Source organism: Haemaphysalis longicornis, unplaced genomic scaffold, assembly GCF_048455015.1.
Source record: "Haemaphysalis longicornis isolate Haplotype H1 unplaced genomic scaffold, Haemaphysalis longicornis Haplotype H1 scaffold_3, whole genome shotgun sequence".
NCBI classification, from domain to species: Eukaryota; Metazoa; Arthropoda; class Arachnida; order Ixodida; family Ixodidae; genus Haemaphysalis; species Haemaphysalis longicornis.
Genome location: NW_027526335.1, coordinates 35,482,782 through 35,506,610, shown reverse-complemented (window position 1 = coordinate 35,506,610; position 23,829 = coordinate 35,482,782). Strand labels below are relative to the sequence as shown.

Below are 23,829 nucleotides of genomic sequence, written 5' to 3'. Positions count from 1 at the left end.
CGAAACTTAAAAAAAAAAATAAAGAGCCTATACAATATATACATTATGTTTCCTCTCCGAAGAATGTGTGCTTATGACTGAGCGGTATAAAGCAGAGGATGTAGTGCGAATCCCCGATGTGATGTTTTTATTTTTATTTTATTTTTTCTTACTGTGAATTCGCCATTTTTGCGCTGCAACCTTCATTGCTCCGCGAGTGAGTTGGCAGAGTGCATGCAGACTGACGATGACGCACTGGCGGCTTCTCACTGGCGTGGTGTTGACATAAGCACCGACAGCTTGCAGACATAGTGCCCAGTCAGCCGACTTCAACCCGGTGCGAACACGCCTCTTACGGCACAGAGACGAGCCAGGCAAGCTCGAAAGATGGGGGCGAGGCACCCCGCAGTTGAGTCTCCGATGAGGCGGAGGGCATTCACCCACTGCGTACACCTGGGCTAGTGATTGTTATAGTTCCAAGCCGTGCTAATATGCTTACATGACCCATTCTACAGCCGACAGCATGGTAGAAGTGCAGTATGCTGATTCAAAAAGATATCAAGAATGCAGAACCAACAGTAACTTCGGATGCCAAACATGGTTGCACGGAACCGAAACCGAAACTGGTTTGAACTCCAATCTTGGACATTGTCCAGTCACATCGCAACTCGAATATGCGTCACTGCTGTTAGCTGTTGCGGTTGTCTCAAATGTCGCACGGTATTTTTTCTTCTTTCGGGATCTATACCTGCCACGGTGGCTCACTAGCTAAAGTGTTGTGCTGCTAATCAAAAGGATACAGCTTCGATATCCAGCCGTGGCAGTAACTTTTCTGATGGGGTCGAAAAGCAAGAACACCCAAGTGTTCGAGCTTTTGGTGCACGTTAAAGATCCCGAGGTGGTACAAAATTAATCGAGAGCCCTCCACTACGGCACACCTCATAACCTGTGCAGTTTCGGTTCATTAAACCCCACAATCAATCAATCAATCAATCAATCAATCAATCAATCAATCAATCAATCAATCAATCAATCAATCAATCTTTTGGTTTTTATAAATTAATACTGTTCTATCGACCAGATGAATCATGAAAAGTGAGTTTATTTGAGCAAGTCTATGCAATGCAGCAAAAACTGAAGTTTGACAAATTCACTTCAGTTTTAAGTTCTTTAAAGTTTCCATCTTTGTGAATCAGGATTATGTTTGCGTTTTTGCAGGCTATGGGCCTCTTTTGAGATCCTTAGGCATTCTGAAAATACTTTCTCTTGCAAAATCGCCTCCCTCCTTTAATTAAGCGATCAATGGTTAAGCCGTCACCACCAGCCGCTTTTTCCCTTGTCATGCCCTTGAGAGCCTTTTTTTTCTTCCTTCTTACTTCGTACTAGTGGGACCTCACAAGCTAAGCTGGTAGGCAGAGTAGTGTCCCCTGGTCTAACGTTGCAAGTGTACAGCATGGTATAGAATCAGTCCACTGCTTCTATTGTATCATTCATGATGTGCGTATTGTATTGTTTCCCTGTTTGTCTCTGAGTGCGCACATTCTGTCAGTGCCAATGGCTCCAGATAGGACACACACACTCATGGTGCGTGGCTGCAGCTTTCTCAATTGGTGGCACATATGTAGAAAGCGCCGACCATTGCCGGAGCCCTTTGTTGTCTCTGTAAACGCCTGTGTGGGCCGGCTGCCTCGCTCGCAGGGAATACGGGGAGGCGTGGCACAACGCTGGACGGCTCTTCCAGAAGCAGAACACCTTCGACGATGTGCAGTCAGCGGCTGAGTACCTCGTTGAAAATGACTACACCACCAAGGAAAAGCAAGTGTCGAAGCATTGCACGCAGCTGGTTGGAGTGCACTCTGCACTCTTGGGTGTGCTTTTACTGAGGCGTGTGCTTGGTGCCTGCAGGCTGGTGATCCAGGGTGGCTCCAACGGAGGCCTGGTGGTGGCAGCGTGCGCCAACCAGCGACCCGACTTGTTCAAGTGTGTCATCTGCCAAGTGGGGTAAGCCTGCTGCTCTGGCTTCCTTCTTCTTTAGCATAGCTAGACCTGCTGGTGGTGGTGGAGTGTGCAGTGCTGCATTAAAATATTCACAGCTGAAAGCAAAGTACATCTACATGCAAGCTAATTTTTTCTCCGTGTCTGGTTTGCTCCAGCATGCAAATTTTACTGGCATAACTGCATTCTTCAGGCATATCATTCTTCCCCGATGTCAGCGTGCACGATTCTTTGGGCCATGGAGCAAGAATATACACGTAAGGGGAAACGGCCCATTGCGGCAAGTGCAGCAAAGTGGCCAGCTAATGTCACAATGAAAACCAAGGCAGACTGCACAGCTTCGTAGCTGCCTCGGTGAAGGAGAAGGAGAGCGGCCACAATTATTGCGGGGCTGCTCAGGGAAAGAATGATTGGTGTGGCGGCTGCACAGTTTCTTTTCCTGCGACAGATGCCGGCGACTTTAACTAGGTAGTCCAAGCGGGGGTTATGTTATCTTGCTGCCGTAGCAAGTGACATTTCCCCTCCTGTCTTGTTCTGACAGTTGTGGGGTTTTGGATTTTATGACAGCCTGAGCTTTAATACAAAAGGGGACAGCTCATCTTCAGGGGAAGGAATTATTGCAATGGAAGAAGAAAGAAATAGAGTGGAGGAAAAACATGTACTAGTTAGTCTTGTGCTGCATGATCAGTAAGATTTTTGAAGTGCTGGCCAACTTTAACGCATGCCCCAGGTCTTGCTAGAATTTGTGCTATAAGTGGTACCACCAATGACCAAGACATGAAGCTGCACTTGCAATCTTCCTATGGAGTATGCTTTTGTTTCACACTTAAAGCAACACTGGTGCCGGGATGCCCCTTGCTGTGTTGTCACTTGGTTGCATCTGGTTGCATCCGGGGGCCTGGGCTGCTTGTGAAAGTGTGTGGGAAAAGCATCAATGGGTTCTCGTCAAGTGCAGATGAAGCATTTGGTCTGACTAGTGCCCCCCGGCCTGTGTGCAGGGTGATGGACATGCTGCGCTTCCACAAGTTCACCATCGGCTATGCCTGGAAGTCTGACTACGGCAGCTCAGACGACGAGAAGATGTTCAACTACCTGTACAGGTGGGGAGCCGGCGGAGGGCGTGGCCAGTGAGGGCGCTCTGACCCACCGGGGGGCCGCCGTCCCTTGCAGGTACTCCCCGCTGCACAACATCCCGGCCTCGCTGGGCGGCGATGTGCAGTACCCGTGCATGCTGCTGCTGACGGCCGACCACGACGACCGCGTGGTGCCCTGCCACTCGCTCAAGTTCATCGCCCAGCTGCAGCACCTGCACGGGGGCAACAACAAGCAGGTGCGGTTCCTCCCTCCCCTGCAGTAGTACTTGGCATGCTGTGCCCGCAGTGTTCCCCATGGTGGTGCTCTCACAACTTCTATGCTCAAGTTCCAGGAACAGTCATTGGCAACATTAAGGGGGCATACTGGTCTTGTTTCCTTTTTTTTTCTTTAGTTTACTTTCCAACCAATTTTGATGAAACTTAACGAAGTCAATCTGTTCTGGGGCGAAGCCCCTTAGGGGCTCGGGCTGTCAGCATCTCCTGTTGTCGTTGTCATTGTCGTCGTATCACGTCTCATGTAGTCACAGTACTGAAACACCAGGACACTCATTTTCCAACGCCTTGCGCTAGAACATTTCATCTCTGTGGGTAAAAACGCGTACTGGAGGAACACACTGGGACACTCGTTTTCCAATGCCTCGCGCTAGAACGTTTCGTGCCTCAAAGACGGGAGACTTTGACAGCAAAGCTGTATACCTCTGCCCCCCAACGGTTTCATCTGTGTGGGCAAAAACACCAAGGTTCCAAGAATGCACTGATACACTGCATGCTTCACCCTTCCCCACGTTTCACATTAGTGGAGATGGCCCGGTATTTTTTTTAAACTGGTCTTAAACATCCAATTAGTTTTGATGTAAAATAACTAGTTTCCGGGATAATTAGAATTTATTTCTTTTATTGTTTTTGAGAGCAATACAAAAAAAAACTACTATTTGAGCAAAAATTTACCAGCAATGCATAAACAGATATTGGAAGTTGTGGAGAATAAATGCTTGAAGCATTTTTTAAGTTTACATCAATTATAACTTAGAGGTTAAAGTACTCCTGCTAACCAGCTATAAATAATGCTAATTAAACAATTATTAAAACAATAAATGCAGAATCTGTTTCCTTCATTTACGCTGCAAAAGAAATGATTGAAACAAGAAAAGAAGCGAGCAGCACTGGGTGCTGGGATGTGCCGTCTCAGATAATTCTTTATCGCTGCAATACCACCCTTGGTGCAGAAGTGTTGAATTGTGGAAGAATTGTTATTTTGGCCTCAAAATGTCGTTCAAAGTGGGCCTATACAGTTTTTATAAGTAACTGTTACACTTCAAGTGCTGATTTTTCGGAGAAAAAGCTCTGAAACCAAGGGGAAAAGACGTATACATTTCAAAAATGATGTTTGAAGAAAATGCTTTTTTGGGCAATTTCGTGGTCCCAAAGACTCATGTGCCCTCTTAAAGGGACACTGAAGTGATTTGTAAACATTGTGGGATTACTCGTGCAAATTGAACTCTGGATTCCCAAGGCCAATTTCTGGCCACTCTGGTTGGAGTTACGGGACCTTATATAGTAGAAAAATCACTTCAGAAGGGCTGTCCTACTCTCTGCATCCTCCTTACTGATTTCCTACGGTGCTTGTGTGATGCCTACTCTTGTAGGCTTGGCTTGACTGCACCTACTGCTCAACTCGCCGACCCTCCAAAGCCGGCCGCCGGCGAGTGGTCACAATTCATTCGCTCAATATAGCTAAGCCATGACAAGGTTTGTGCCCAAAAGAATGTGGCTTTAGTTTGTAGGCTGTATCAAGCTTTGTGAAGTCGATGAAGTCAAAGTAGCTCCACACAAGCGCACATGCGACACTTTCGCTGACTTGGCTTCACTCAAACTGCAAGCTGCATACGCCTGTGCGGTTGGTACACTACCTGAAAGCCTAAAGGCCAAGTAAAGGCAGGTGAAGGGCCAGCGAAGTAATATGATATAAGGAGTTAAAATCAACCGGAACTTTTTCGGAAAGTGTAAAACCAAGTACGAGAAGCACTTCTTGCACAGTGTGAACTAGCACAGCGGTCAGCAGCACGATTACACGATCGCTTTTTGTGTCTTAGGGAATTCTATCACTAGTGACAAAATATTCGGGGGGATTGTGGGAGATGCTTACTGCACAAGCGTTCTTCAAGGAGTACTCATCTAAGCTGCTGGGAATGCAAGAACTAGAAAGAAATGAATAGCCTGTGCGATATATACTTGATGTTTCCTCCTTCCCAGTAGCCCTGAGGGTATGGCCAACTGACCTGAAGCACCGGATGTAGCGCGTCGCAACGAGCAGGTTCCAATCCTTGATCAGATGTGTTTCTTTTAATTTAGTTTATTTTGTGGGGTACTGTTCTCTACACTGCATTCGCCATTTTGTGCTGCAACTTTCATTGCTCCACGAGTGAGTTGGCAGACTGCGTGCAGACTGACAGTGATGCAGTAGCGGCTTCTCGCTGGCATAGTGTTGACATAAGCACTGACAGCTTGCAGACGGGCTGCCAAATCAGCTGGTGCAAACACGCCTCTTATTGCACAGGGACGAACCAGGAAAGCTCGAAAGGTGGGGGTGAAGCACTCCACAGTTGGATGTCTCCAATGATGCGGGGGGCATTCACACACTGCGTACGCCTGGGCTAGTGAATGTTACAATTTTAAGCGTTGCTGGCATTCTTATCGGATTCATTCTACAGCCGACAGCATGGCAGAAGCATGGTATGCAGATTCCAAAAAGATATCTAGCATGCTTAACCAACAATAACGTCAAATGCCAAGCATACAACCGAAACTGGTTTGAACTCAAATCTTGGACATCGTTCAATCATATGGCGAGACAAATGCGCATCACTGCTGTTGGGTGTTGTGGCCACCGCAAATGTTGCTTGGTATCTTTTCTTTTTCATGTTTTATAAATTAAATACTGCTTTATCGACCGGATAAACGATGAAAAGTGTTTGTTCGAACCAGTCTATGCAATGCAGGCAAAATACAGAAGGTTGCGAAATTCACTTCAGTGTCCTTCATTAATGGCGCACGTGGGCACAACAAAGCAGTGACGGCTGCAGCCTTTCTGGACGTCAACAAAGCGGTGGTAACCTTGCTTTGTGAACAGCATTGGAACAATGAGATGGCATTGTCTGGCAAAGTTCGTCAACAGAAGAAGCTGGACTTTGCTTGCATGCTTGTTGCCTAAACCAAGGAGAGAAACATGCAAGGAAGGCAAACCTGCGGGATATTTTGGATGCGTTCGAGGCGATTTGATCATTCTTAGGCCCGAACGACGGCTAGGAATGAACCACTATTGTAGTGTGACAGTTAAGCTGTGAAGTTGCTGCTAGGTAAGGCTCGCAAAGTAATATAACTGGCTTCCCTAAATAAACATCTGCTTTGCGGGCGATTTTTCTGGCGTTTATGTTTCATTCTCGCAGCAATGAAGTTCTCCCAAAAGGAATTTCTTGGCTTTCCCTGGCGATTTCATTATTGCGGGGTTCGACTGTATGACATATTTGACATAATATTTTTTTGTTGGCAGGATTTGCATTACATGTTCCTTTGCCATGCAAGGAAAAAGAAAATTCGCATTTTGGCAGAATTTGCATCAGATGTTCCTTTGCCATGCAAAGAAGAAAACTCGCATATTTATTGAAAATGGTTGCTTCCCTTTTGTAGCAGCAAAAGGGTGACAGTAGGTCGGACTACTGATGCAGCGAGACTGACAGGGGAAAGTGGCATTGTGGCTCACTCATTTTGTGATCGCACGTTTACCATTCTTGTGAACTAAATGATGATGGGGCACACCCATTGCAGGCATCTCACCTCGCAGTTGTGCCACAGTGAGGTTTGGTGCCACTCCCTCTGTGGCGTTACAAAGTGCCTCGTACATACTCTGCCTGTCTTGATGTTTGTCTAGGCAAGTAGGTCCGGCCCAGTGCCTTGCGTCTAGGCACTGTGTGTGACGTAGCATTTTACCAAATGGCAGAGGTGTGGCCAAAGTGAGTGAGCAGCCCTTTCCTTGCAGACCCAGCCCCTGATGATCCACGTGGACACCAAGGCTGGCCACGGGGCTGGCAAGCCCATCTCCAAAGTGGTGAGCACTCGCAGGTTGCACTGTCTGCGCTTGGCACCCTCGGTGCTTGCTGGCATAGTTGGCCTCCATTGGGTGCATGTGGTGCGTGACCTTTTCCTGTGGGCAGCAGCGCGCCTGTGACTGTGCCCTGTTGTTGGCTCTTTCAGATTGACGAGCAAACGGACACGTACAGCTTTGTGATGAACTGCCTCAACCTAGAGTTCAAGGATTAGCTGCTACAAGCAAGGATGCCTGCTGACCTTTTTACCCTTGTGATGCCACCAGCCATTTGAATGAATGAAAAACATTTTGGCTTGCTCAAGTGACCACCGACCTCTGTGCTCTGCCTGCCCTCGAAACTGCCTGAGCAGAGTTGGTGCAGTTTGGTAGCTTGGTGAGCTGGTCTGCTGCCAAAGCTGCGGTCTTCATTGTGGGGAAGACCTTCCTGTCCCTGTCATAGTTTCATGCTAATATATACTAGAGGGAAATCTGTCGCTGTAGTCGCGGGCCGCCGTGGGTGGCGCCATTGCCGCTAGGGACGTTCCTTGCCTACTTGGCTTAGCTAGCTATATGGCTTCCTTTTTGTCTCGAAGTCAAAGTCAACAAAAAAGGGTAACATTTTTTTCTTGTTCATCGTGCATGAAGCTTCTACATAATCACTGACAAATTAATCTTTATAGAGGTTCAATTTTATAATAACAAAACAAATTTGATGAACTTTCTGCAGTAGTATTATTGTTTTATTGCAGCCAGAGCCAACTTTTCAGCCTGTTTATGAGCCATGCCAAGGACAGGTAGAATGTGCCTGCCTAGTACATGACAAAACGCTTGCTGAAGCGCGGGCTCCCCTATACAGTGGCGCCAGATTTCCCTCTGGTATGTAGTATTAGTATGAAACTTTATGCCCCCCTGTGCCTCGCTCCACTGCCTTCTAGCACGGCTGCATCGGCCCATCAATCATGGGGCGTTTCTGGAATGCGTTGCAGGCGGGCAGAGGGGAAATGCAGGGCTGCTTTTGCAAATCTGCGTGGGTCATTCCTTCCCTTTGCTTTCACGGCAGAGTGGAGGGAAGTCGGCTGCACCAAGCTGACCAGTGTGCATCGTTGGGCTCAGTGGAGGGGGTGCTGTGGACGTGCATAGCTGTAACTGGTGGAGCTGTGCACCCCAGCAGCCCGCACAGTTCCTTTCCACAAGGTGCGGGAACAGGGAGGGAATAAACAAAGACATAGAAGACAGTGGATAAGTGTGCTACAGGCAACATCAGTCAACAAAAGGTGTGGCCATCCCGGCTGCTGCGGCCGCTTTTCTGATAGAGGCAGAAAGCGAAAACTCCAGTGTGTCGAGATTTCGGCGCATGTTGAAGATCCCCTGGAGGTCGGAATTAATCCGGAGCCCCTCACTATGGCGTACCTCATAGCCCAGGTGTAGCGTAATTCCCTGCAATCGGTCAGTCCAGTGATGGAGAGCAGACGGTGCAAGGAAGGTGCTTGGTGCTGCTCGAAGTGCACGCAAAAGAGACCAATATCTGCTACTCTGGTCTAGGACACGTAAAAATGGCGCGCTCAAGTGGCGGTGATTGTGAGTGTCGTGCGGTTTGGGATTAACCAACAACTGGCTAGAGTGTCATTGGCTCTAAGTGGTGCAAATTCATTGACCATGCTGAAAAAGATGACTCGCACACCTTCTAAAAAATGCAACAAATACCAACTCTCGCAAGGTACAGTTGAAACCACTCAAGCTGCATTGGTTTTCATGGCGTGCTTGACATGTCACAGCAAGGGCAGTATTGGCCTTCTTGACACACTGTGTGAGGTTAGAGTTATGACACAGGTGTTCTTTATTATGCCTCTGTTAGCAATACGCTTGGTGCTATGCAAAACTAATCTATCTCTCACATAAATTTTGTTGCAGTAGATTTTGCTTATTAAGCACTTTTTGCTTAGAAACTGGCTGCACAGGCTTGTCTGCTGTCTTCTTCAGAAGAATATTTCCCCTGGACGAAACATTTGAACTAGCTTAGACGCCTTCAGGCAAGATAGTAGGAAGCTGCACACAACATGGGCTAGTATCCATAGTGACACAAAAGTGGGTGGGGCAACTGTGGAGGCTGGCAGACTAAAGGAAAACAGGTTCTGTGGAAAGCTGGAGCGCGGCCTTATGAGAACTGTGGGTGCGTTTGCAAAGGCTACTTGAACTGCCCTCTACCCAACAACGTGTGGCCTTTCTCACTTTTTCATCATGACTGCGAAGCGATATGGTGATACGCAAGGCGATTGTCCTGTTGTGTGAGCTACAACCAGCCTTCATTGGCTAGTTGTCAAACAGTTCCGTTGCCGTTCCATTGAAAGCGGAGTAGAACGTAAGCTTGCAGTACTGCTTGCTCAAAAAGGCCAACCGCACTCAAAGGCTAACTCCACTCAAATTTCACCTCGGCCAGATTCACTTTGAACATACAGTACGTACCACCAAACCAACTCGGACATGACTGGTAGCCCCGTGAAATGCGTGGTTAATTAATTAGACGCGTTTAAAACAGCTTTGTCGCAGGCAACGCTTCGCCTGCCGGCAGATCGGGCAAACAGCCATGAAGTGTAAGTGACTCTGGGGCCGGCCCTGCGCTTTTTCCTCTGGCTAGCCAGGAGAACCGGTCGAGCTCCACTGGGCACGCTTCTTCCTAGGGCTGTGGCGAAGGCGAAGCGTTATGCACGGGTCAGCTCCAGCCAGCTGACCGCGTGTGACCGCTCTCTCACCGGCTGGGTCGGCTGGCGCGTCACTTCAGCCCGCGTCGTAATGGCCGCGCTGCTCTTAATTTCGGTTTCAGAATCTCCGATTTCTGATGGTTGTTTGCGCCGTGGACACACATATTTTAGGTGTCACGTTTTATATCTTGCAGTCTTTGTAGGCAGGATATATGAAAATAACATTTGAAGAGGTTGAAATTTTGAGTGCAGTTGGCCTTTAAGCTTTTTGGTGCAGATGAGGTTGAGAAATGAAATTGGCATGCACATTGTGCACCACCCGCGCACGTACCACTGCAGTGTGGTCCCAAATTGGAGTGGTCACTAAAGGCACAGGCCCAGGTCCTTGCTGTGAGGCAGCAGTTTTAAAGGGCAAGGCGCGTGCGGTGAATGCTGGGTTAAAGAAAGTCGGTTTTGTGGTGTAAGCAAGGGCTGTGGTGAAAAAATATTTGGATTTATAGAATACTTATAGAGTTCAATGATATGCATTACTTTTGGGGGTTGTGCAATGCAACATTTCCTACTTTCATGTCTTGTGTTTATTTTTTTCATAGATTTTAATTTCTAGCATCTCAAAACAATTCTGGTACATACTCAAAAAAGAGAATGTCTTGAAATGGGCAGGCTGTTTTTTTCAACGGGGCCACTCAATTCTGTAAATTCAAGAGAGAGAGAGAGCCTCGCCCCGTGGAAGGCATTTCTAGAAGTGCCAAGGTACCCACTTCTCTTGAAGAAAACAATGCTCGTCTTTCAAAGATGCTTCAATCAAAGCAGAATGCTTTGGGCTTTCATTAAATGTTTCCCACATTCATGAAGTTTAATGATGGCTACGGAAAGCAAGAAATCCCACAATTCAAAAAAGTTGCAGCTGATGCCAGAGCCACCCATTGGTTGGCTGTGGTATCAGCTTCACAGTTGGTTATCGTGCCTTCTTTTCACACTTTTGCTGACCTGCGATTTTTCTTGGCCATACATTTTCCCATAAAGGTATCCCTAAGTCCCTGCTTGCAAATTGGAATAGCTGTGCAACTATTCCTTTTGACTGAAATGCTTGTTTGCTTCATGTAAGGGATCTGCACCGTGGTTTTGTTTTTTGTGCAGTTCCTTTTTTTTTTTTTTTTTTTTCAAAACAGCTCGCAAAGTGTGTGACCTGGCCAGCCCTAGAAGTTTTTTCCACATGCAGCTTGTGTGCTCTGGATTGGGTAGAAGCCATGTGTTAATTTCTTCCGTTCAGCGCGGTTGATAAAATTCACTGAGACCTGCTTGGGATGCATAGTGGGCGCTGTTTCTTCCACTGTCTTTAGTCACTTCCCATCTGCTAGGCAGCCGTTGACTGTAGTTAAATCGGCATGGCAGCCAGGTTGGCTCTTTCCACATGGCTCCGAGGTACCTGTTGCTTTTGGTGTTGCCACAGCCACCACTCCACCAACAGGCTCTGTGGCAGCAGTGCGTGCCATTGTGGAAATCGCAGGAAATCAGTCGATAAGGGATTGCTGGGATTCTGCAATAAGCGAAGTGTGCCTATCTTGCTGGTCTGCAACAGCGTTGACTTTGTGACAAATGAAACAGACTTTTATAGAAAAGAATTTATTCAAAAAGATTTGGCAAGAACATTATGCAAAGGTAAACAACAAGTGCAACAGGAAAGCAATAAATATGTTGTAAAAGACAATTCAAACATTTACTTCTGTGAAGCATTCATAGTGTGCTTGTTCTTATAGTAAAACCGTACTTTGAGTAGCACTTCATTCTAAAACTTAATTCTTCAGGCAAAAAGGGGTCATCGAAGACTGGGTAACATAACTTTCATTTATACCGCGAGATCCTATCTTTTCGCACCTCTTTTCACATTCGTTCGACAACTTTGGCTGCACGTGTACACCGTGGCAACACATGACCAAACTGAAACTGCGATGGCCACTCGTGCTGACAAAGCTGACAAAGGTGTTTACAAGTGATAAGAGTTTCAAAAAGCGGTGCAAGCATGCTGCCAGACAGTTTTACCTGTGCGAGCGCTTATCTTGCTCTTTTCTCACCAGTTCCCTTTCAGCTTTCACAATCTCTTTAAGAGTCAGCTTCTAGTATGGAAAAATGGAGGGGCCAGTGATGCCAATTTCTGCACTTTTGACATTTCTTGCTCAACTGGGCAGCTGCTGCTGCTGCTTGAGGGTTGGTGCTCTTGGCAGCCCCCAGCTCCAAGGACTTCCAACTAATTTATAAACACAAACTAATGTATTCTTGCATTTTAGTGTCCTTTTAAAGTGCCTATGAAGACAACGTACTAGTGTGGGAAATGCCTTTGCCTTAAACTCAACATAACTTATTCGGCCACGGCAATCTCTTGACCGATTCAAACTTGTGTGCTGTCTTCATAGTCACTTTAAAAGGTGACCAAATATGCTACTAGTGCCTCGGGGCTCCCTGAAATAGCTGCTGCAGTGTGCAAAAGTACGTTGCTGAACCACACAAGCTGCCGCACTGCATTTTTGGCCAGCACCGACACTAGAAAAATGTGTCGTTGCACATTTCACTTTGGTCCTACCTTGTTTCCCTGGCATTTTCATTGTGGTCATGAAAGCTTGGCCTACTTGTCTTACTTGGCTCATGGTTTGGAGAAAACACAATCGTTTCCTCCTTATACTATTATTTGTGCTTTTACTTCCCTCTTATTACCGTGCCATAACAAGCACTGTTCAATATAAGGCACTGCATTCTGTCACTACCGACACTAGCGCAATGTGTCGCCGCTGCATGGTTCATTTTGTTCCTCCTTTCCTTCCGTGGCACTTCCACTGTTGCCTTAAATTGGGCTTAAGTTGTGGAGCAAACATGATTGTTTTTCCCCTTCCACTGTTCCCTGTGCTTCTCCTTTGGATACATGCTTACCCTGAATGAAAGCAGCAAGAAATGCTTGCACTCTTCTAAACGCCCTCGCTGAGGCACGTGGCACCTGCTCTTGCACATGTTTTTGTCGGGCGACTTTTTGGCTGGCACAAACATGAGGAGGGCGGAGAGAGGGGCTCAGAGCTCGTCGTGCTTTGGCCCGCTGAACTCGTCCCGGGAGATGACCCCGTCGCGGTCCTTGTCCTCATGCTGGAAGATCTGCTCGACCATGTTGTCCGTGTCCGGCAGGTCCTTGAGCCCCGCGGCCTGGGCGGCCGGCAGCTGCTCCTTCAGGTACTGGCTGATCTGCAGGGGGAGGTAGGGGCCACGCCTCGCATCAACCCCACTGCAGTAGCCTCCGTTAAGTGGTTCATGGCTACGCTAGGTTCCAGTCAATTTTAGCCGCACTTCCCTATTGTCTGTGGGTTGTCCCACAGCAGTACAGAGTGCAACGTGGCTTCAGAACCCCCCCCCCCCCCCCCCCCCCCCCTTTTTTTAATGCTCAACTAGGGTGGGCTCTTGCACCCGAGGTAACGAAAGGTTGCCATTTCAAAATTAAAACTGCTTCGCCCTTATGCGGTGCAAGAAAGGCAAACACCAGTGCTGAGTAGAAAGCAACGTGCATGGTCGAAAATAGTAATCCGTAAACAGTAGCACTGCCTAGGGCTAGAGATCATTAAACCATAATTTTTGGTGCTGTTTAAACACAAATGTGTAGGCACCTTTCTGTGTTTAACCTTTGCCTGCATTGTAGGCTGTTCTCAAAATTTTGAGTTTGGGGTATGGCTAGCTTCTGCTTCACCCTGTTGGTGCGTAATCAAACAGTAAAAACACATGTTGGCCAGCTTGCGGAAAACGCGCGCTTCTCTGCAAGGCAGAGGCAACCAGACAATTCTGAATTTGTCTTTTAAAGCGTTTGCGATTTCAGTTCTGGAAGCATTACTTGTTGCGGAGTGTGCACTCGGTCCCGTGGTGGAGCTGTATGGTTTGCCTGCACCTCGTGGACTCGAGTCTGGTGGAGCTGTGCTTAGACGTGCGTTTTAGCTGCGGCCATATTCCCGAACCCCCCTCATGGTTACAGCCGATGAAATGCCATGCAGGTTATGCACTGTAGTGTCGTCGTAAAAGTGCCCTGTCCCCCAAACTCTGGCATTCGACTGACCCGCAGAACACTGCATGCATGCGCTTTCTGTGCAAGCCCGCAAGATGAGGTGCACAGACCAAAAGCGGCAAGCTTGCTCTGCACAAAGGCAGCAGCAGGACCTTTTGAACCAGCTTCCACTAGTACGGTTATTTGTTGGAGTGGCCCATCTCCTTGCTGTTGCTGTGCACCAGCCTCAGGTGCAGGCAAAAAGCATTGCTAACTTCTGCAAGATGACCTTCAGCAAGTACTGTGGGGGGAGTTTCATCCACCGTCGTATCAGTAGATGCTTAGTTGCCTCCGTGCATGCATAGTATGGTAAAGCTAAAGCATACAACAGTCTACATAAATTGCAGCTGGGCCAGCCGGTACCTGACCATTTTGACGGGACAAGAACAACACGAAAGCAAGACTGATAATGGATTGCACCCTTCTCTGTTAGTACTGTTTTCGCACTGTTCTTGTCACTTCAAATTGGGCATGCTGTACAGCCGTTGCTGTTGTTGACTTCACAACAGCTAGCAAGGGTGGTTTGAAGCAAACTTGCCTCTTCGCGCGTGAGGTGGTCGTCCTTGTCGACATCGATCTGGTTGAAGACGTTGACGGGTGGCGGGCCGTCCTCGATCTTGATGAGCTCGGTCTCGAAGACAAGCGTGGCGCCGGCTGGTATGCGTTCGCCGGCACCCGTGTCGCCGTAGCCCAGCTCTGGAGGCACGGTCAGCCTGCGCTGCTCACCGATGCACATGTCGAGCAGGCCCTGGTCCCAGCCCTTCACCACCTGGCCCACGCCAATCTGGAAGCGGAACGGCTCGTGCCGCCCACGGCTGCAACATGCGCGAAGACAAGCCACTGTCACATCTACGCACCTGGGCCACTTCTAATAATATCCTGAAAACCCTCTCTCCTCCCGTACAGGAATAGGCACCAACGAGGCGGCCAACCAAGAAGCTCGAGCGATGTCTACCCGAGCAGGCCCTTCATCTAAACCACGGCCGGGCTAAAGTCACACGCCTCCGCTCTAGCTCGGTAACCACGGCCTCCCTGGTACCTCCTCCAAAGGCACTCCTTCACCTGCAGAGCCACCCTATCCCACTCCCGACACTGCGCCCCCCGTGGCACCCACCTGCCAGTGCCCGCACTCCCCCTTACCTCCTTTCCCCAATCGTAGGGTGAGTGCAGCCAGGGGTTTATCCAGAATATCGATTTTAAGGGGAGGGGGGTGTCGAAATCCTCCTGGGGGGCTGTATAAATCCCTGAACAAGGTGCTCCTGGTTCTGGAATCTTTTCTCTCTCTTTTTTTTTTTTTTTTTTTGAGGAAGGGGGGGGGGGGTCGAAATCCTTCTGCGGGGGTGTTAAGGGTGCGTGTATAAATCCCTGAGTGCAGCTCAGCCCTGGAGACCCAGACCACCCCGTCTCCAGGGTCCAACAGCTGCAGGACGCGGAGGCCCTCTGGGCCACTGGCCCCGCCACCCCCTGCCCTTGACCCAGCCATGAATGAAGTCTCTCTTTCCCTTTCTCTCACCGCTGTCGCCGAAGGGCCGGTTGTGTTGCATGGTGCCAATTTAGCTATCGATGGTACTATCGCTGTCGTCGGTAATCGAACGACAATTGATGGTAGACTACACGTACAGTGAAAACCCTCGAGAGTAGTAGCAGTAGTAATAACTTTAATTTGCTCAAAAGTTGTGGTGATTGCACCACTGAGTTGTTCACTCAGTCATCTAGACAGCGGGGCTCTGGGTGTTTTGGGAGCTGGGTGTGTTCAGCCAACTGGGTGAGGGCTTCTTGCACGAGGGGAGCTGCGCGCTAGAGATGGCAGCCTCCCACTCTGGTAAGAATGATGTTATGAAGGATGGCATGATTTTTTTCTATGTGATGCAGGTATTTCTAGACGACCAAATGATGTGGTGAAGTGATTCTCGTTCCACAGAACAAAAGGCGCAAGCGTCCTTATATTCCCCAGGACATATGATGGACATGACATGTGGAGTAGGGAATGATGATGTTTGAAGCTGCCTGAGAAGGTCTGCATGCCTTCGACTGAGCAATGGATGCGGTCGTGGGAAAACGGCCCAATCCTTGCGGAAATAGTCGAGGATATCGCCGAAAGTATGGAGGCGGTCCTTATAGCCGAAAGGTTGCGGGATATCTTCAGGGGTCCTATGAGGCTCTCGGCGAACCATATCTCGAGCAGTCTCATTGGCTCTCTCATTTCCCATCAGGCCAGCATGTGCTCGATTCTTCTAGTCGACTGTTACCAGACTATTCATTTTTTTATGCATTATGCATTGTTGACTGCTGCGAAATTACCGAATTACTGGAATATCGCTAATGAAATGTAAAAACGTGCACAGGCTGCGCATGTCGGCGTACTCCCCATAAGGTACTGTCTCGTACTCTGAATAAAAGGAAAACATTCGCATAATTGAGAAACTACAATAATTGAACAGCTGGAGAAATGATGAACATTTTGTTGACAGCTACGTCGAATTGGTGCTGACAGGTATCCGGTCAGTTTTATGGTTTATTATGAAAATTTGGATGCCTTCAAACTACTACAAATTGAGTTCAATCAATAAAATTTTGTTGCAAGTAAACTATATATGCGCTCCAGGAATAATATATATTGCTCTGAATATAATTCACTGAGTTGATTTCACCTTCGTAGACATAGCCATTAAAAATCTGTTCGTGCCTTTCAATGCTGCTTGCTTAACTTTAGGTACATGATGATGACACATGTCAGTTCTGAAACATTTATTTATTGATGCGTGTCTATAAATTCCCGTCGGTTGCATGGCGTAACGTCATGCGGCAAAACTATGATCTCTGGCGCAAGAAAGAACCACGATAATTGTACAAGCTTGCTGGCGTAAAAAAGACCTGCAGACGGTTCGTGTAGAATTGGTTTCAATATGGCCACCTTCTGCTCACACGGTCCGGTCGACGGCACATGTGGCGCAAGAAAATTGCGCAGAGTGAATGCCTTTTTGATCGGCGCTGTTCTTCAGCTCATCACGGCGCTGCAATCATACAGTGGCGGATCCAGAAAGTGGCACGCCCTAATCTTACCTCTTCTCCTAAGCATGGAATCATCACCCCGCTGTGTTGGACGGCACTTAAAATTCTACATGAGAAAAATGCACTCGCCGATTGGTTTGGACGTCCACCTAATTTACTTAGAGGCAGATTTAGCGCCAAATTCGCGCGCGCACAGTAAACCCCAACGCAACCGCCGTTCGCTGGCCGTCCAGCGTACGTCCAGTCCGGCTCTAGCGGACGTTCGCTGGACGTCCATTTCCGAGCCGATGGACATACCGTGTACGTCCGCTGGACGTCCAGATTTAATACTGCCGCACGTCCATTCGGACTGTTTCGGACGTTCAGTAAAAATTTACAAAATTACAACTGCTGTATTAACGAGAAGCATATGTTTCTATAATGAATACTACACCGCACGACCGGAAAGACGGTGAACTTGCTTCACACCGTGTGTTAGGGGATGCCAATTTTTGTTATACCCTTCCCCAAAGACATCGTCGTTGGAGTCGGTGAAGTGCTTTAAAAAAGTTTTAAGAAATCGCTTAATTTTACTAACATACAGATTAAACTAGCAATATACAAGGTCGGGTACTGATGTACAAAATCTTTTTTATTGAAAAGCAGATTTTCTGTTTTTGCATTTATATTCAATTTACGCCATTGATTGATGCTTTGTGGTAGCTTTGTACATCTGAGGGCGGATGTCCTTCGGTCGTACGAAACTATGTCCTTTGTACATCCGGTGCTGGATGTCCACACTACGTCCGCAAATGTACATTTAAAGATGGACGTACAGTGGCCGTCCAAACTCGGCATTGGATGTTCGGCCGTTTTTCGGACGTTCCACGGACGTTTATGGTTGCTTGGGCGTCGGAAAACTAATCGGCTATCCTCAGTTGGAACCCGAGAGTTGTTCAATACTTTTCCGAGTTACGAGGTTTCATCTGTTTTTGAGGCGAAAAAAAATCCGCTAGCCTCCGCGGCTATTTGGGTCGTGCGCGTGGCTGAGTGGAGGTCTTGTGCGTGGAGTGTGAACTTAGGGCCATGCGATGAGGCCGCTGAAGTAGAAGCGAAACAAAAGCAGGGAGGAGCAATGAAAAATAAAAACCAGAACTGCTGGGGCAGGGGCCGGATTAAAGGTTGAAGACCGGAAGCTGATAAAATTTGTGCCTAGTCCGCGGCTTTCACAACCCGCTGTGAGCATCTGTTATGGTTTAAATTTTGCCCTGCCAAACCGCCACTACCCACTGGCTATAGCCGGAGTCACTGTTATAATTATTTGTCATAAATTATGTCTTGGTTTGGTTAGGGTTTTGTCCATACCTATTCTTTGTTTTGACTGGAGCCTCGCCAACATGAGCATTAGCCAGGGATTTATTCAGAATTTCTATTTTGTAGGGGTGTCGAAGTCCTCCTAGGGCGGTGTTGGTGGGATGTGGGGGGGGGGGGGGTTAAATTCCTGGGCAGGGTGCTCATGGCTGCGGAATTTTTTTTTTTTTTTTTTTGGGGGGGGGGTGTCGATCGTCCTCCTGGGGGGGGGGGTGTTGGGGGGTGTATAAATGTAAATCCCTGGCGTTAGCTCATATGTAACGATGAGTTAGGAGTCTGGCTAGTCGGTGGGCGGTAGCGGTTTGGCTGTGTCAAACTGATGTCAAACTTAGCGTGGTGTGCAACGTATAAATTTCGGACGCGGGTTCGATTCCTGGGCGCGCGGCGGCCGCTTTTCTGATAGAGGCGAAAAGCGAAAACGCCCGTGTGTTCGAGATCCCCAGGTGGTCAAAATTAATCCGGAGCCTTCCACTACGGCGCGCCTCATCGCCTGGGTAGCGTCGGTGCGTTAAACCAAATCAATCCATCCGCTAAGGAGAGCTGCGGCCGCGAGTACTCCTCGAAGATGTAGAGCCGAGCAACCTCGGCAGCAGACGCCGGGATATTGTACGTGCACTGCAGCCAGCTGCCTGCACGCTGGAACCATTCCACAGCCAGCCCAGCGATCAGTTTCTCACCGGCGCTGTTGAGCACCCGCGCGCGCATCGGAGCGTCGTCTGCTCGTCGTCTGCTAGCTGCATCTGTCTGGCACTTTAAGATTGGCTGCAAGTAATAGGTTCGTGACGCGCAACTCGTTTATTAGCGCACAAACAATATTTAAGGTACGAACGCCGCTCACACAACCATTCTGTTGGCAATTTTAAGTGCCTGCATGTATCGTAAGCGCTGATGCAGCGTATACCAGCGTTGTGAATCCGAGCTCTGCGATCATGCAACGCCGTTTACTGACTGTTCCTCCGGCACTCCTTAATTAATTCTGCAGGTGCGCTGACCTGCACGGGGAAAGCATCTGCCACGGTCTTGGCCTGGCGCAACTGGTGTCGATTCTTCACGCACTAAACAGTTCACGCGCCGTCTTGAATATTATCTTTTTTCTAACTTAATTTCGGTTAGGGCAGAGAACTCTCACCCGGTCATTTTGAGGGGTCACGTCGCATAGATAGCGATTATTATCACGCGCGCTGCCGTGTTCGTCCCTTCGTACGGCCCTTCTGTTTAGTTCATTCTAAGCGTTCTCACCGCTAATAGCTAGGGGATCGCGGTCCTCGGTGCCACACGTGAGCGTACCTGAATAAGATATAATTGTATTGCCCGTACTTAGGTTAAGGAAATGAATCGCCCACGTCCCGGCAACGTCCCCGATTTCGCCGCCGAACAGCTTCCAAACGGCGGGGAAGTCGATCGCAGCAGCAGCAGCGTCTTATAGTTCGACGTGCGCCAACTAGATGTCGATGCCGCAAGTTTCCCCCCCATCTCCTCCTAGGCGCACCGGCAGCTGCCGTCGCGGGATACGCACCTCGAGTCGAACTCCTTGCCGTCCAGCAACGTTCCCGTGTAGTGCATGGACAGGATGTCTCCCTTCTTGCTCTTTCGACTGCACTGTTCGACGCTTTTGAGCACTTCCACCTTCAGCTGCTGCTCCTCGCAAAGAGCGGGCTGCGCGCAAACCGCCACTGCGACCAATACCACGAGGCACCTCATTGCGCTGTTCGCTGGACGACGAGTGCGTTGAGAGACGTCAGCCACGACCGCTCGATCTCCCCCCTGTGAAGCGTCAGCAGACAGCCACGCTGCACAGCGGCACAGCCGACGCCGGAAGGCCACGTCTGCTACGCAGGCAGTGTGGCCAGACGAGCTGATCACTTCCCCGTCTCCTGCGGAGAAACCGCGTTTCTCGACGCAGCCACGCGCCACAGCTTCGTCACCTACTCGTACAGGGGAGTAGCCGCGGCTTGTGGGGCCTCAGCTCTTTGCTAAATTATGGGTGGATGGTGTGGTCCGGCGGCACTTGGTTGATTGGCTGGACCCTTGAATCATGGCGCATACAACGGGGGGGAGTGGCCAAGAAGCCTGTAACGATTAGGCTGTGACCCGTTTTATTTTAGAGGAAATAAAGAATAAAGTAAGAGAAAAGGATGGAGGATAAGGAGGGGGGGGGGGGTGGAAGTTTTTGCAGTGATGGGTTGGGAATGCAGTGATGGGAATTTCTTGTGTATCACAGTTGTATATTCACTGTTGCATTCTTACATGTGTATAAGTATGCAAGTGTATTAATCTGAGATCACACGTGATTGCACATATCCATAAATAAATGCGTATACTATATCGTGCAAACCAAATATGTCAGTGTAATGCCCTAATTTTTTTTGTACACAGTGTTCCTTACCACATTTACTTTGTGCTTAGATTTTGTTTGAATGCCCTGTACTCCTATTTTACCACTTTTCTTTTGTGCTTTGATTTTGTTTTAGTGTCTTGTACTCCTAGATTGGACTCTATACTAGCCTCTGGCTACGGGTCCAAGCAGTTTTTTTTGGCTTTCATGTATGAAATCTAAATAAAGTGAAAAAAGAAAATGAAATGAGAAGAGCTGATGGCAATGATAAGGATAGTGTTATTCAATCGCGTTCACGCGCCCAGGACACCCAAGAACAGCACATGGGCGCCCGAAAATGATTATTAATAATTAGTTCAAAAGTTCGAAGCGGACAACATTCATTATTGCGCCTACGAAAACTTAGCCATTAGCCAGGATGCGTGTAGCAGCTGTTTCTGCCAGGCAAACTGGGAGGAGCAGGGCAAGAATTATGTAAACTGTTGGTCAATTCACTCTTGCAAGCACCTTCAGGCACAAAAGGATAATCGAACGGCTCACATCTGAAACGCTTGAGACGTAAATGAAACCAATTTTTATATTTTGCTTCTAATCGCCGGACCTCATTGAAAGGTTAGAGTTAACGCACTTGGTAACGCTGCTATTCCAATTAGCGGTTGAACGGACGCGGAAGAATACGTTCACGGCCGTAATTGACCCCGTTATATGGACGAAAATATCAGTGTATGCGGGACTAAATGTAAGTTACCACGTGGATCCGCCGCACATTGCCGCCACCACGAAGAGGAATGACCCGCACAGCACACTCACTGCGGACTTAAACATCCAAGACATGGGGAGAGCTTACACACACCTGGCAGTAGAAAATACCTTGCACGACCCATTCATCGATTTTTAGGAAAGCGCAGCTTAAATTGAATTCAAATCCTTTCGCTTACACGCAGCCATGGCCAAGCCTGGTGTTTTCGGTAGTACTACCTCATAGGAAATGCTTGGGCATCCTTTGATGCTGTAAGTTGACAGTGATCAGCGAGCCGATAGCCAATGCACTCTCCTACGCTTTGCGAGGGGTGGAAAAGCACGTGCGAACTAACGAATATGCCATGTTCGAGAAGCTGCGGCCGTGTACGAAACACGGTCGTTACAGACAACTTCGGTAGAGATGGCGCCAGTAACGTGGAAAAATAAACTACAACATGCTTTTCGATTGCATTTCGAGCGGCTTGTTTGAGACATATGCGCTTCTGAAGTGCAAGAATGATTGGACACGTGCGCAGATCTGATGAGTGGGCAAGTCTGCAGCAAGCTGGTGGCCGGGCAATTTGGTTTTTCATAACGTAAATTCGTCCATCAATATTAGGCAGTTTTAGCATATCGCAGTTTTAGCATATCCTTACCGTGTTTGTGTTACCGTTTACCGTGTTACCGGAAGCGCTGGTGACGGTTAAAGGGACCCCGAAAAGCTTTGTGAAGGTGGCAATCAAATGCATTCAGGTGGTAGAACACATAACGGGGGATTTTTGAGCCAAGTGTGAGCCTCATACGTTGTACAGATAATTTGTAAACAATTTTTGAAGATCGCCTTTCTCAGCCGATGAGTGCGACGCTGCAGCGAGCCGACCGCGGCTGACGCAACGGCGACCGCGGGTGACGCAACGGCGATCGCTGCTGACGCAACGGCGAAGGCGCCCCCTGATTCGCCCAATCGCCGGCAAGGTCGGCCGCCGGCGGCGTCACTGCCATTGGCTTCCGGCTGCTCTTCCTCCTTCCTGCGCGATCCCGAAGCAAAGGCGGCAAAGGCGGGTCCGCAGTGATTGACGCGAGCCTAGGCGCAGGAATGCTTTGAAGGAGGCAGAGAGGGAGGATGAGTCGATCGGCAAGTGGGGAGAATTGCATTTAATTGCTTCTGGCGCAGCTAATACTGAATGTAGATCAATAATTCCAACGGTATTGCATCGCTATATTTGTGCTACGTGACAATACAGGCCTTTTGTAACTTTTACAGAAGGCTTTTCTGGGTCCCTTTAAGCCTGTGCCGGTAAGTTACCGTTCGCGGTAACTCGCGCTGCGCAGTCTACTCCCGCAAACACGGTAAAAGGTAACGTAAACACGGTAACGATATGCTAAAACTGCCTATTGTCTGCCACCCCGCACGGGGCACCTTGAGTATTCATGGTGACGGTGAGCAGCGACACCGCGGACACGGAGCGCCAAGGGTGTCCGCAGGACTTTTTGCAAGGGGGGCATCCATTAGCGGGGGGGTACGGTTGGATAGCACCAAAAAGGCGCTATTTGTGGTCACAAAAAAATTCCAAACAGCGAATTAGAACCAGACTTGGAGAATATACATTGCATTTTATAACCGAACATAGAAATAAAGTTAATAAAGAAAATGCGAAAAGTTACTGTCACTTTGTAAAGAAGAGTGATCAGTCTCGCTGCGTGAGGGTTCTCGACTCACGCCAATTGATCACCAGCACACAGCACAATACGTTCACATACACAACTGCACTCCGTCAATCTTCCTTGAATAGTAGCTACAGACGCCTCGGGTTTTTCTGGGAAAATTGCGAGAAGACATGTGTGATGAAGTCTGTTGAAATTGCTCACACAATAAAGATTCTCCTGGCCTAGCTGACTTTCAATGCAGTACAGGCGTACAAGCGTTTTGAGGGGCTGATTTATAGGTTTTGTTTCGTGGCTTGGGTGGTGCCGACATTTCGCAATTTCGAAGGAAAGGGTGTAATTAAGGTGATGGGACGGCACGGGAGGATGTTACACTCTCATTACTAAGTGTAGCGGTGGAGATTTTTTGCTAGATATTGTCATGAAGTCAAAGACGACGCAGTTGTCGTCAAGGAAAACACGTTTATTGGACCAAACTTGTGCTCCCCTAACAAATCAAAGAATACACAGGCGGCGAAGCAGCAGTCAACAAAGTGACGTGTGCCGGCAAGCTCCGGTGATTCGAATGCCGCGGCGTCGGCTCCGCAAGAATTTATCTTTAGGCGCGAGTGTTTCTGGAACCGTCGAATTACATCCAGAACAAAGATTATTCTAGGCTGTTCACGTTAGTTCGGAACGCTCTGCCCATCACACATACGGCATAGAAAGAAAGAACGGAACACGCACTTCCCAGATGACACAGACCGGCGCAGCTGGGCGGTAAAAGCAAAACACAAATAAACAAACCCATTGAATGGTTCGCG

The 23,829-nt window shown here is 48.4% G+C and overlaps 2 protein-coding genes across 2 annotated transcripts in view; one reads left to right on the top strand and one right to left on the bottom strand.

Moving 5' to 3' along the window:
- The window catches only part of LOC144174280 (prolyl endopeptidase), a 46,708-nt gene extending 39,230 nt beyond the window's left edge, over positions 1-7,478 (top strand). The window contains exons 14-19 of the mRNA XM_077702890.1: positions 1,678-1,794; positions 1,885-1,980; positions 2,973-3,074; positions 3,145-3,304; positions 7,105-7,173; positions 7,320-7,478. Coding sequence (XP_077559016.1) covers positions 1,678-1,794; positions 1,885-1,980; positions 2,973-3,074; positions 3,145-3,304; positions 7,105-7,173; positions 7,320-7,385 — 610 coding nt within the window. The 3' untranslated portion in view covers positions 7,386-7,478. The remainder of the gene's footprint in view (positions 1-1,677; positions 1,795-1,884; positions 1,981-2,972; positions 3,075-3,144; positions 3,305-7,104; positions 7,174-7,319) is intronic.
- A 3,983-nt stretch (positions 7,479-11,461) lies between these two features.
- Fkbp14 (peptidyl-prolyl cis-trans isomerase Fkb14) lies at positions 11,462-20,078 on the bottom strand. The gene is made up of 3 exons (XM_077702891.1): positions 19,802-20,078; positions 14,462-14,738; positions 11,462-13,079 (listed from the first exon to the last, which is right to left on the bottom strand). The coding sequence occupies exons 1-3, from the start codon at positions 19,984-19,986 to the stop codon at positions 12,912-12,914; spliced, it is 630 nt and encodes a 209-aa protein (XP_077559017.1). The 5' UTR covers positions 19,987-20,078; the 3' UTR covers positions 11,462-12,911.
- Between the last annotated feature and the right edge of the window lie 3,751 nt (positions 20,079-23,829).